The following is a 14,416-nucleotide window of genomic DNA, read 5'->3' on the forward strand; positions in this document are numbered from 1 at the left end:
TCACTGTCTGTGTGGAGTTTGCACATTCTCCTCGTGTCTGCGTGGGTTTCCTCCGGGTGCTCCGGTTTCCTCCCACAGTCCAAAGATGTGCGGGTTAGGTTGATTGGCCAGGTTAAAAATTGCCCCTTAGAATCCTAAAATGTGTAGGTTAGAGGGATTAGTGGGTAAATATGTGGGGGTAGGGCCTGGGTGGGATTGTGGTCGGTGCAGACTCGATGGGCCGAATGGCCTCTTTCTGCACTGTAGGGTTTCTATGATTTCTATGACTAAGTTCCGAGAGTCCTGGAATGTTGGAGTATGGACAGGTTAAGCAAAATTGAAGATTTATTTGATATCCTCCTATAAGCACTCTGTTCTTCTGCACGCCAAAATCCAAGGATAGAGCTTGCACGATGACACAGTGGTTAGCACTGCTGCCTCACAGCGCCAGCGACCTGGTTTTGATTCCAGCTTGGGTCACTGTCTGTGTGGAGTCTTCACGTTCTCCGAGTGGCTGCGTGGGTTTCCTCCGGGGGCTTCGGTTTCCTCCCACAGTCAGAAAGACGTGTTGGTTAGGTGCATTGGCCAAGGTGGCGTAGTGTTAATGTCATGAGAAGAGTAATCAAGAGTTCCAGGTTTTTGTTCTTGGGGACATGTGTTCAGTTCCCACCATGGCAGCTGCATTTTAAATTCAGTAGTGGTGACCATGAAACTAGTTGTAAAAACAAATCTGGTTCATTGATGTCCATTAGGGAAGGAAGTCTGCTACCTTGGCCTGGCCCACATGTGACTCCACATCAACAGTAATGTGTTTGACTTTTAACTGCCCTCTGAAATAGCCTAGCAAGCCACTCCGTTTAAGGGAAGGGTAACAAATGCTGGCTTGCCAGTGATGCCCACATCCCATGAAAGAATAAATTAAAAATCCCAACAATGCAGGTTCAATCTCTGTCCTCATTGTGGTAGATCATGAAGGCCTGCCTCTTAACATCAATAGTAGGGAAAATGTGAGGGTCTATTATAAAGGATGTGATAACAGGCCATTTAGAAAATACCAATGTGGGATTTGACAAGTCAGCATGGATTTATGAAAGGGAAATGATGTTTTGACAAATCTACTGGAGATTTTTGAGGATGTAATTAGTGGAATAGATAAGAGTAAGCTTGTGGGTACGGTGTATTTGGATTTTCAGACTTTTGATAAAGTCACACATAAAAGGTTAGTGTGCAAAATTAAAGCACGTGGAATTGGGGGTAATATATTGGCATGGGTTGAGAATTAGTTAGCAGACCGGAAACAGGGTACGATTGAATGGGTCTTTTTCGAAGTGGCAGGCAGTGACCAGTAGGATCACAACAATCAGTGCTTGGGCCCCAGCTATTCACAATATGCACCAATGATTTGGATGAGGGAGCCAAGTGTAATATTTCCAAGTTTGTTGATGACATGAAACTTAATGGGGAATATGAATGGTGATGAAGGTGCAAGAGGTTTCGAGGTAATTTAGGTATTGAGTGAGTGGGCAAATACATGGCAGATGCAGTATATCGTGGATAATGTGAAGTTATCCACTTTGGACAGAGAAATAGAATGACAAAGTATTATTTAAATGGTGATAGATTGGGAAATGTTGACGTAGAAAGAAACCTGGGTATCCTAGTGCACCAATCAATGAAAGCAAGCAAACATGCAGTTACAGCAAGCAGTTAGAAAGGTAAATGGTATGTTGGTCTTCATTGCAAAAGGATTTTAGTACAGGGACAATGATATTAGTGCAGCTGTGCAGGGTCTTGGGGAGATCTGGAGTATTGATGCAGTTTTGGTCTCCTTATCTATGAAAGGATAAACTTGCCATACAGGGAGTGTGGTGAAGGTTTATCTGACTGATTCCTGGGTGGTAGGACTGTTGTATGATGGGAGATTGGGTTGATTTACCTTTTATTCACTGGAATTTAGAAGAATGAGAAGGGATCTAATTTGAAACATATGAATTAAGAACATAACATAAGAAATAGGAGCAGGAGTAGGCCATCTAGCCCCTCAAGCCTGCTCCGCCATTCAATAAGATCATGGCTGATCTGATAGTGGGTTCAGTTCCACTTGCCCGCCCGCTCCCCATATAATTCCCTTAATGGTTAAAAATCTATCTATCTGTGACTTAAACACATTTAACGAGGTAGCCTCTACTGCTTCACTGGGCAGAGAATTCCAAAGATTCACCACCCTCTGGGAGAAGATGTTCCTCCTCAACTCTGTTCTAAATTGACTCCCCCATATTTTGAGGCTATGCTCCCTAGTTCTTGTTTCCATTGTAAGTAGAAATAACCTCGCTGCTTCTACCCTGTCTAACCCCTTCATTATCTGATATGTCTCTATAAAATCTCCCCTCAACCTTCTAAACTCCAATGAGTACAGGCCCAGTCTACTCAATCTCTCCTCATAAGTTAACCCCCTCATCTCCGGAATCAACCTGGTGAACCTTCTCTGTACACCCTCCAAAGCTAATATATCCTTCCTTAAATAAGGGGACCAAAATTGTACACAGTACTCTAGGTGCGGCCTCACCAGTACCCTGTACAGTTGCAGCATGACCTCCCTGCTTTTATACTCCATCCCTCTCGTGATAAACGCCAGCATTCCATTTGCCTTCTTGATTACCTGCCGGGTTGGACAGACTGGTTGAAGGAGTGTTGTTTCATCTGGCCGGAGGGTGTAGGAAAAAGGGTCTCAGTCTCAGGATACAAGGTAGGCCATTTAGGACTAAGATGGGGAGAAATTTCTTCATTCAAAGGGTAGTGACCCTGTGGAATCCTGTACCACAGAGGCTGTGGAGGCCAAATCACTGAATGTATTGAAGAATGAAATAGATTTCTAGGTTCTAAGGGGTATGTTGAAGGGTATGGGGAGAGCACGGGTGTATGGCATTAAGGTAGAGGATCAGCCATGATCATGTTGAATGGCAGAGCAGGGGGATGTTGGATTTTGAGTGCCATGATAAAATGTTTGTATAACTGGCTATTGCATTATTTATAAATTCCCATTTTATTCAGATTCAAGATTAGCATAGATGAGAGCCTTTATTATTGTGATCGACCATGTGCTTTTGGGAGGAAACCTATACCTTATGTTGGGGTGATGGTCCCTTTTAAGAATTAGGTTAGTCTAAAACAGTGGTGGGCCACATGTGGCCCTTCAGGGTTCTTGAGTATGGTCCACAAGACATTTTGTTGATACTTGCCCATGGGCAGAGTTGCCACATTCCGCTGGTTTCCATCATTGTAGCTGTTTTACCATCAGTATGGCTGAGGTGATCGGCATGTAAAGCAAGGGCACATGAAGTGAGGTGCTTGCTGATTATACACAACATTGACTTTGAGAAATGTGCATTCCCTCTGCATCCAATCAAGTGTAAATGTTTCTTTTTGCCACTTGAAGTTGATGACCGTTCTATTAAAGAATGAATAATTGTGTTTTCTATAACTTATGAAATGTAGGGGGTGTACTAAATGTATTCAATCTTATTCAAGGGTCATCATGGTTAGTGTACAGGTTTGGTTTCAACCTTGTGGCCCACTGAGATGAAGGAGGGCCACTCACTAGCTTAGGTTGACCATCACTGCTCTGGAAGATGCTTTATTATGAAAAATAAGTTGATCATGTGACCAAGCTGCCTGGGAGGTTAATAATAAAACAAAAGATAAATTTTGTGAAGTGTGGAAGGGCGATTGCGGGAAGATTTCTGTATATGTAGTTCTGTTTTCAAGCAAGTTAGCTTGAAACAAGCTGGCTGCAAGGAACATCTCATTCAAGCGGGTTTCAGTTGAAATATTATGTGCTGGCTAAAAGGATTTAAAATTCTTCATAACTGAAGGAACCTACTAACAATGATGGACTTCTGAGATAATCAAGCTGAGAAGTGATTTCCTAGATGCAAGGCTCCAGAGTTAAAGAACTTCTGGAACCAGGAGAATTCAGCCCCAAGGCGGCTATGCGAGCAATGCCTGTTTCTTGGGCATAAATGTCAAATGGATGTAAAAGGAAATTTGAGTTAAGTTTGGTTTAGAGTATAGGTAACCACTTTTACTATCTTTAACGCAACTGACTATTTAAGAGAGAATGTAGTTATTAATTTTCATGTTTGCTATTTGTGTAGTAAAATTATTTTGCTTTAAACTTAAACCTGTGGCTTCATTCTTTTAGTTGATACCTGGGTTTTCAAATTTCCAAAAAATATAAAATTACTGGTCTCTACTGAGACAATAAAACTATCTGGTCATTCAGATTTATGAGACCTACTTTTTAGTCTTGTATAAATTGCTGCAAAATTAGTGTGTATGATTTTAAATTAGTTCCCATTTTACTTTGATCAGCAGCATCAAACTACAAGAGTTGGGTTCCGCTTTATAATTTGATTCAAAAATGATCATTTGATGGAGTGTATGAGAAGTACGTTCCATGGAAATGAGGCAATTTGCTGGTGCTAAACTGTTTCTCAAGTCCAACGTTTTCTGAGAATTCTCGAAATGTGGTATCAAAGTGAACACAGTGATTAAAAATGGAAGGTAAAAATAAGCAATGCCTTCATAAACCATTACAGGAACAGCTGTGAACAGACAGGTACCAGTGGGGAAGAGGAGAGGTTCTGGACCGTGGAGGAGGCGGTTTCAGGGTGTAATAACTGGCCTGGCAGCAAGAAAAGCTTTAATGCTACGGAAGTGGATCAGTCCAATAAACAGATCATCTCTAAGTCAGAAGGTAAATTGTACAGTGTTTCATTCCTTTATATTTATTATTTAGGATGCATTCATATATTGAGACTGTGTGTGCAATAAACTTTGAAGGTTTTATGATTGGTCATGGTTGCGACAACAGTTCATTGAAATCAATGGGAATAGTAAATGTGGTGTTCCTACTTCATCCAGATGATGGGGGTAGTTACCTTTAACAAGTTTAACAGGAATGCCTATTCTACTTGGCTCCAGATATAAGCTGTAAACTTTTTCAGCCTGTTAAAATACATACAACTAAAAGACTACCTGTGAACAAGGCCATAGGAGATTCACTCACAGTCCAATAACTGTTTTCTTCTTTTTGTATAGCCTCCATAATCAGGAATTATAGCAATTGAATAAAATAACTTTCACTGCAGTTGTGCTCACGTCATAACTGAAGCAACTGCCAATTAAGATGGTCCTGCACAGTTGATAGGAAATATTGGATCAGAACTTCCGAGGCATGGCAATCATAGTTGAAATGCCACTCTACTTTTTTACTACTTTAGTCAGGAGCTGCAAATTCCAAGCCCTACTTTCCAACACCAGCCTAGTGAAAAATGTGTAATGTACCTGATTCCCGAATTCTTCCAGTGAAGGGCAGCAGCGCCAGGGAAAGAGAAACCATGTGTCCTTTTTATTATTGTTGCAAACCCGGTAAGTTTATAGGTCCTTGTGTTTAAAGGCACTTTGAGAAGCCAGGGAGAAGATCTGTGGGGGGGGAGGGGCGGGGGTTGAACCATGGGGACAGAGGCTGGGGGGTTAGGGGGTGTTATGTAGGGTGGGTCGGGGGCTGGGTAGAATTAGTCAGGGGAGTAGAGGTGTGGGTATTCCTGCATTGGGGGTAGGTAGTAGGATGTTTAGAGTGAATTGGATGGGTTGGGGAGGGGGTCAGAAGGGTAGTTGTTGGGGGGCGGCAGGGGGGGTTAGTAGTTCAGATAGGGAGCAATAGTCGGGAGGATCAGGAGGGTAGTAGCCAGGGCTCAGATGGGTAGTCGGTTGTGGGGAGGGTGGATGACATCATAGTCAAGGTTCAGGATAGTGGCAGCGGACCGTACTATAGTTACCCAGAAGTTAGAAGTAGTTTTAATTCTTCTCACCTTTCTTAGCTAAACTATTGTGCTCAAAGAGTCAGAACTTTGGAACCACATGAAGCCTCCAATTTAATTCCGAGTATTGGGTGGTTCCAAGCACAGAGTAAGTTTAAACTTCCATGCAATCCTTGTGAGTACATCTTCTAGGGTACATGTAAGTTATGACCTCTCTGAAGACTGGAAATTTTGAGCCATTTAGTGTTAGAACTTGTAGGGGTGCCAAAATGTTAATCTTAGATGTCCATTATGTTACTTGTTTTCTCCTCTTGTCTACTGAAACAGTTGGCTCCCTACTGGGATACATCTACACAATGCCAGGTATTTTCTGGTACCTTAACTAGATGGTATCAGCAGACTATATAACCACAAGGGGCATTCCAGCCAAACTCATCCATTCTTGCCCATCTGCTACAATCTACACGTCCCAACCAAGATCATTGAATAGTGATTTAAAAGTGGGAATGCAAGCTAACTCCTTTTTTCTCCCCATGTCCTAAATTTAGGGGCACTGACCTATATTTAGTATTTTTTCATTGTTGTATTTTACTGACAGTGGTCAGAACTAAGAATTACTTGTACTGGCTCACTTAATTTCTGAAGGAGCTGTTAATTAATTATTGGGATATGGGTGTTGCTTTTATTTGTTGGCTTCTACAGCTGGTATTTATTGCTCATCCTTCATTATCCTGAGGATGTGATGGCACTCGGTCAGTGGCTTGCTGAGCCGCCTCAAAGAATCAAAGTCAACCACGTTGATGGAAGCCTGGAGTCAGATATAGGTCACAGTGCATAAGGATGCCAGGTTTCCATCCCTATAGGACATTAGAAGTAAAGAACTTGGATTTATATAGAATCGTTCAGAACCTAAAAATGCTTTACAGCCAATTAGTGAACCAGTTGCATTTTTATAGCAACCCAATAACTTCTAGATTATTAGTCTGGTGGTATAATCGGTACCTTTCTGTTCTAAATAGTAATTTGTAGTTCAAATAAATTGAGGTATAATAAAATAAATAAGTGAAACGTGGTGTAGGGGATCGCTGAAAATTATCAATGCAAGAAGAAAATCAAGAATGGTTAAAATTAAGACACAGATTCAATATTGCTGAAAAAAGACTTTGTCAAAGCTTTTGGTCTTGCACTCATCAGGTCATTCACAAAACTACAATGTGAGGGAAATCAACAAATCTCTCCTGTATGAGAAGAGTGTGATGATTTGTTGCCAAGTGAACTCTGATAGGTAAAGGCATTGATATGGACAAGGTACCCGTTGATGGTGACTGACAATTAACTGCCAAGCAGTATTTGAAATTTAAACATGGCAGCTTGACTCTGGTCAAGGCATTGCCCGAGGATTTAACCAGCAAATGGTTATCACTTTTGTTTGGTTGAAACAGGCAAAATGTGTGTACGGATTGCATCTGTTTCAGCTAAACACAAGTTATAGTCATTTGCTGGTTCATTCCGTAGGGCAGTGCCTTGACCAATCAGTCGAGTTGCCTGGTTTAAATTTCAAATATCCTGATGAGTGTAAGATGAGAAGCTTTGACAGAAAAATCTTTTCTTTTCAGCAATGCTCAAGTTCTCTAATAGCAAACAGTAAATTCAGTAAAGGATAACATGAAGGTATTGAACTGATAGATACAAGAAAGTTGAAACTAAACCAATTAAAATATAAAGAAAATGTAGCTTTATAGATACATTCAATCTTGTGTCAATTGGTACATTTTGGTGTGAGGTTGATCATAAATCTGATTTCGTCTCTCTGCTCCCTCCCCACTCCCTATCCTCTCCTCTAGGCTTTCTGTATTTGGTGTTGATTTCTTCTAAATGATTTCAGCAGGCTGGACAGAGATCAAGAGCTCCACTCCAGAGCAGCACAGCAGTAATGAGGCAGAATGAAGGACAATGGAGATGCATGCCAACACTGATGCATTCAATGCAGCTAAAGAGGAGGTAAGGAGGTGTTGACAGTGCTACGTTTGGGGTGGTGTGAGGAAATGGAGAATTAATTTGCCAAACAGTTTTTATAGTGAACCATTAGGGATAGAGTAATTCCACTAAGTTGGGACCGCAAATGTTACTGCAGCTGAAGAAAATTCTGATAGCTGACCAAAACTACCTAAATAATTATGTTTCAACAAGGCAGAAACAAACACTTCTAAAATTGTATTAGATTCTTCATTCTGTAAGAAAATGTCGCTGTAGTCTTAATCCTCTTTGCATATGATTTTCAGGAATCCAGTGCAAACCAATTCCTTCAGGACTCCAGCAAAGATGCAGCAAAATAAAGAAGTGCGACAAGCAACATTTCTATTCAAAAGAGGCCTAAAGGTATGGAAAAGTACACCTGAAAGAAATAGCTCAGTCTCAAATTCAGAAAATCCTATTTTTTCATCATTATTCCAGATGAGGCAACAACTGTGAAAGTTCACTTTTAAGCGGTGTGAGTCTTTGTGATAGCAATATTGGGCATATATTCAAGAGCATTAATTAATTAATGTGGATGTCGCTGGCTAGACAAGCATTTATTGTCCACCTCTAGTTGCCCCTGAGAAGGTGGTGGTGAGCTGTCTTCTTGAACCGCTGCAGTCGATGGCCTACAGTGTACATCTTTCCTCATAAAAGAAATTGCCCCAAAAAATTGATTTCTTCTTTGTGCGCTGCCCTCTGTAGATAGCTTTCTTAGCAGCAAAAGAACCAATGTATTGGCAAGTGCTAATGTGTTTACTAATCTGCTAAACATTTATGCTGATTTTATGCTATGTAATAGCTTGAATTTGAATGCTAATGCAAATTAGTTTTTTTAAACTGGCAAGCTCCAAAATGAAATCGGCTAGGCCATATTTTGAAAGCTATTCTTTATTGATCTGAGTACTTTTGTATGTCTGTTTGCTTAACATGACGTTCAGATTTCCAGAAGTTAGGTTTGTCTTTTGTTTTTCCCACCCATCTCCACCCCCAAACCTTTTCACTCTTTTTGATTTGTGCTGGAGTACAATTCCAAACACACTGAGTATCCTTTGATGTTTTTTGTCCATGCAACTGTTTTGGAGGTGGGAACCTGAATTTAATGTCAACGGTTTACTTGTCTGTGAGGTACTTTAGTTTATTCTCTAAAAATGGAAATGAATTTTGAAGAACAATAAGGACTGAATGCCATGTCTAATTATCCTTCCCCTTGTTTGGAAAGGCTGGGCCAATTGTGATACCCTTCCATCTCATTAATGGCAGTTTTTTTTTGTTGAGTCTCAACTTCAACATTTTTTTGCTCGATTTGAGATCTGGCCGTGTTTTCTTAACTTTTATTTAGGAACTGTCTGCCACTGTGTAAAATTTATAAATTTGAATAACCCTCCATATGAATGTCGGTGATGATGGTCAGTTCACCTTTAGTATTTATTTTTGCCCACCTTAATGGTGCTGATGACTCTGTTACTTAACTGAGCAACCACTTGCTATATACTTTCAGAGGGCAGTAAGAGTAAAACACCAGTATTGACCAGTCACTTTAGATCAGACTAGGTGGGGAATCATAGATACTCTATTCTGAAGAATACTGGCAAGCCAGTTTGGTTTATACGACAATTTGGCAACTTTCATGATCTTTATACCTAGATCATAGAATCCCTACAGTGCAGAAGAAGGCCATTCAGCCCATCGAGTCTGCACCAACCACAATCCCACCCAGGCCCCATCCCTGCAACCCCACTTATTTACCCTGCTAACTCCCTGACACTAAGGGTCAATTTACCATGGCCAATCAGCCTAACCCGCATATCTTTGAACTGTGGGAGGAAACCGGAGCACCCGAAGGAAACCCACGCAGACATGGGGAGAATGTGTCAACTCCACACAGACAGTGACCCAAGCTGGGAATCGAATCCTTGTCCCTGGCGCTGTGAGACAGCAGTGCTTGCCACTGGGCTGCCCCACCCCATCTACCTTTCGTTAGATTCATTATGTTGAATTTCACAGCCTTATTTAAACACTATTGATCCTGTCTAAAGTCTTGGTGCAAATTCTAAAAGTAGGAAGTTTTCCACAAATATTGACATTTTGCTTACCAGCTGTGGGTTTCTAGATTTCTGTTCCTCTTTTTGATTACTGTTAGCAGAAGATTGACTGCTTTTATCGGAAAGGGAAATAGAACTAAACATTGATATTGTTGGCCTTGTTTGTATGTGAAAGCAGTAATCTGTGTCTGAAATATGTTATAAATTAAATGCAGGTGCATATGCAAACTGAACAAGGGGTGAATGGAGCAGCTACTAAGAAAAGGACACAACCGTAAGTTTAAACACTGAACAAACTGCAGAAAGAATTGCTTAAAATTACTTTTTACATTTGGATGTAATGTGTTCAAGTTCATAGAATTCCTACAGTGCAGAAAGAGGCCATTTGAACCTGCGCCGACAACAATCCCACCCAGGCCCTATCCCCAGAACACTCATATTTATCCTGCTAGCCCCCCTGACGCTAAGGGGCAATTTAGCATGGCCAATCCACCTAACCCAGCACATCTTTGAAGTGTGGGAGGAAACTGGAGCACCCGGAGGAAACCCACGCAGACACGGAGAACGTGTAAACTCCACACAGTCATCTGAGACCGAAATTGAACCCAGGTCCCTGGCACTGTGAGACAGCAGTGCTAACCACTGTGCCACCGTGCCGCCTACAGAGTTAGTCCATTTAGTCCCATTCTTAAATCTCAAGATTTTACTTGATTTATGTAGGCATAATCAATCAATTGTTTTATGCATTTTTTTTCTGGATTAAGTTGTTGCTTAACCTAATATAAAGTTCAAAGGATTTGTTCCATTTTTTAGGATCTATCCTCCAGTGAGACAACAGTTCTAAGATGTGCTTTTTTGCAAAACCTACCAAGTCCAATCAACAAATAAGCACAAATGTTGTGTGGGTTTCATGGGCTAGATTATCTGGGCTTGGCCCAACTTGGCCTTTTGAACTACCCTGCAATAACCCAAGCAGATGTCTGGTTTGGAGGCTTCTTGTAGTTTTATATGTGAAAATTCTAATGCACAAAGACTGCTGTATTACAAAAATGGTTTATTCCCCCCCCCCACACCGTTCTAAAAATGTGTAACATTGTTGTACTTAAAACCGAATGGTTTAAATTTACCTGCAAAATGATTGGGCAAGCTTGTTCTCAGCCAGAAACTGCTGTATGTAATAACCTGAATTGAACGAGAATCAGTTTCAGTTGGTTTGTTTTTGATTTCAGAGTTGCAAAAGCACATCCTATGTGTCAAAAATGTGATATTTAAAAGTCAAGGATCTGATCTTTTATTTTATTTTTTAGGTGGATATCCAATTCTAGTGCTACCACATTTGACCAGTAAGTCATTAAACTGTGAAGATTGACGAAGCTCACTGTAATTGCTAAGTGAATCAATTATTATTGTGTGGAAAGGAAATCACTAAGGATGCTTGGAATGATACAAGTTGGTACTTCGAATCGAGTTTTGTCTAGACGCTTGCAATTTGAAGCTAACCCAACTACCAAGAAGCTGTCATATTATATCTGAGCCTGGCATAATTCATAATATTTGACATATGAATGGTTCTCTTTTCAAAATGATTCTTAAAATTTCATTATGGATTCGGTATTTTAGAATGTGAGTATAATATTTCTGGATGCATTTGTGGACAGAAGTAGCAGATCTTCTGCGCGACAGTGCAAAATATTTTTGGGATTTAATAAACATTATTGTTTTATGATTAACATTTGCTTGTCAGTCACTTGGGTACTTACTTTTTCAGAGGTCGCGTTCCTGTTACCAGTGGAGGAATTTTGACCGTGTCCATTCAGAATCCATCTGCCAAAAATACAGAGTATGTGTTTCTTTCATATGTTATTACCTTTATGCTTTGAGTTTTTTGAATTTGAATCATCTTTCAAGTTGGGTACAGGAATACTGTAGCTGGACCTATTTGCTGTAATATGTTTTGGACTGTGTCCCTCCACACCTGGTACTAAACGCACATGCACACACTGGGGCAACATTTCAAATGCTGTGGTACCTCTCTATATCCTTTTGGCCTGTGTGCAGTTTCCCTTCCTTCCATCTCACCATTGGCGGCTATGCCTCCAGGTGCTTAGTTTATAAGTTATGAATTTTGCTAACTAACCCCCTCTGACTTTTTCACTCACTTTTTACAAGCCTCCTTAGAACCCACCTCTTTGCAAACAAAATTGTTCACCTCTGCTAATGTCTCTTATAGCTCAGCATCCATTCTTTTTAATTACACCTTTGAAAACACCATGTGATATTTATCTGCTTTTAAGGTACTTGTATAAATGCAAGTTATGTGAAAGGAAGGGATTTTTTTAAAATTTTATTTAATCATGAGTCTTTTTCCATAGTTCCCAACCGTTCCGAATCAGACGTCCACCTTTGGTGATGCCGTTTGCAGTAAAAAAGGAGATCGATGAAAAGAAAGAGCCACCAAAAGGAGTGCCTCTGGAATTTGATATCAACAGTGTTGGAAAACAGGTAAATATTTGCAAATGATTTTATCATTGTTTGGATCAGCTCTTGTATAACTGTACAATTCTAACCATTTGTTTGATGGAGGACATGTTGCACCATGAGAGTTGCAATTCCCTACACATTTGACATATCATGTGATGAGGTTGAAAATGAAGGTCCGACATGCATGAAAGATGGGATAAGAAATGCTACATTCCTTAGTGTTTCATTGAAACATTGTTTGACTTGCTGTATGCATTTGTTGGTAACCTCAGCTAATTGCTTTCTCTTGTTGGAGAGCAACTTAATTCCAAATTATGAATTTAGGGACGGTAGGGTTAGTCACTCGTTTAGGCGGTCCAAAATGTCTATATTTGTAGGAATTGCCTGCCACATTCTTGTATTGTACAAGGTGATTTAAGGCAGTAACACTAGTTACCTCCCCTGAATACCAGGAACTAGATATTCTTGTTTTGCGTCATGTACTCCTGCAATAGCTCTGAGCAAACTCTTGAGTGAGATAAGATCAGATTTCTATGATTCTATGAATTTCTAAGCATGTTTCACCAAATGGTGAACATGTAGAACAGTCACTGTGACTGGACTCTCAATCCTGTCAGTACAGCCTCTCTTTGTAATACAAAATAAAGAACAAAAGCAGTTTTAATGGTTTCTACCATTTCTAACTTGTTTTTCCATGTAATTTTCTCACTACTTTCCCTTTAACAATCTGCCTCACAGTCTTTGTTTCAAGATGCTTTTCTCCTTTTGTTGTGATAGTCAACATAACAAAATCGGGCAAGCATAAATGACAACTGAGATACATCTCTTAAGCAGCAAACCTGTTGAGGGCTACAGATTAAGGAGAGGTGGGTTGCAAGTGACCTGAGTCCATGTTATTGACCTAACAGTGATATTCAGCAGAGTCTGGGCCCAGGGCTTTCAGTAGATCACTTTGTTTCTGTGCATTGATGTTTCCTCCGCTGTTGTCTAACTTTGTGTTGACCAGGATTTGTTTCTTTTTCTGCTTTTCCTGCTCCATAGCAAAAGATTGCAAGGGGGTGCTCTTAGGAGATTGTGTTACCACAATTTCTATCAAGCATGTGAACGGATCTTGGAAATTGAGCTAGAATCACTCTCTCGTAGTTGCTCCAGCTCTGTCTCTCCTGAGGACCCTGCTGATCATGCCAGAAATGTTTGTTCTTGTTTCAGGAAGCATGTTTGATGACTGGATGGTGCAGTCTAGGTGGCACTCTCCTAATATTTAGTGTAAGGACCCATATGAGGGGAAGACTACTCGTATATCTTGGGGCCCAAAAGTTCAAACGTAATCGGATGTTTTTGAAAAATACAGTAGTTCAATTTTCTTGTTCCTTGTACCATAGCCCAAAGACCTTCTCACTTTAAAAGTTTATAGTAGAAATGGGGTGGTTTCTACATCTTTCATATTAATTGCCATAATGATTCCATGAGCCATACTTGCAGAATATATCTTAGGATATTCTACTTTTACCAAATTAGGAGAGCAAATACGGGAAAGAGAAAGCTCTGGATGGTAAAAGTAGAATATCCTAAGATATATTCTTTAAGTACTCCAACTTGGAAATAAGTTGACGTATTAGTGAGAGGCAACATGGTTTTGTGAAGGGGAGATCATGTCTCGTTAATTTGATCAAGTTTTTCGAGGAAGTGATGAAGATGATTGATGAGGGTAGGCAAGTGGATGTTGTTTACATGGACTTCAGTAAGGCCTTTGACAAGGTCCCTCATGGCAGACTGGTGAAGTCAAATAGGATCGCATGAGCTGGCAAGATGGATACAGAACTGACTCGGTCAAAGAAGACAGAGGGTAACAGTGGAAGTGTGTATTTCTGAATGGAGGGCTGTGACAAATGGCATTCCTCAGGCATCAGTGCTGGGACCTTTGCTGTTTGTAATATATATAAATGATTCGGAGGAAAATGTAACTGGTTTGATTAGTAAGTTTGCAGACAGAGCAATGGTTGGTGGATTGCGGATAGTGATGAGGGCCGTCAGAGGATACAGTATGATATAGATCGGTTGAAGAAAAAAAGG

At 40.4% G+C, this 14,416-nt stretch overlaps 1 protein-coding gene across 2 annotated transcripts in view; it reads left to right on the plus strand.

Moving 5' to 3' along the window:
* The window catches only part of LOC144488680 (UAP56-interacting factor-like), a 31,177-nt gene that overhangs the window by 12,677 nt on the left and 4,084 nt on the right, over window positions 1-14,416 (plus strand). Inside the window, exons 3-9 of one of the 2 annotated variants that reach the window (XM_078206774.1) lie at window positions 4,578-4,735; window positions 7,687-7,802; window positions 8,084-8,180; window positions 10,078-10,136; window positions 11,170-11,205; window positions 11,631-11,702; window positions 12,235-12,364. In XM_078206774.1, coding sequence (XP_078062900.1) covers window positions 4,578-4,735; window positions 7,687-7,802; window positions 8,084-8,180; window positions 10,078-10,136; window positions 11,170-11,205; window positions 11,631-11,702; window positions 12,235-12,364 — 668 coding nt within the window. The remainder of the gene's footprint in view (window positions 1-4,577; window positions 4,736-7,686; window positions 7,803-8,083; window positions 8,181-10,077; window positions 10,137-11,169; window positions 11,206-11,630; window positions 11,703-12,234; window positions 12,365-14,416) is intronic. The other variant, XM_078206780.1, reaches the window with a different exon arrangement.

This window comes from Mustelus asterias, chromosome 3 (assembly GCF_964213995.1).
Source record: "Mustelus asterias chromosome 3, sMusAst1.hap1.1, whole genome shotgun sequence".
NCBI lineage: Eukaryota > Metazoa > Chordata > Chondrichthyes > Carcharhiniformes > Triakidae > Mustelus > Mustelus asterias.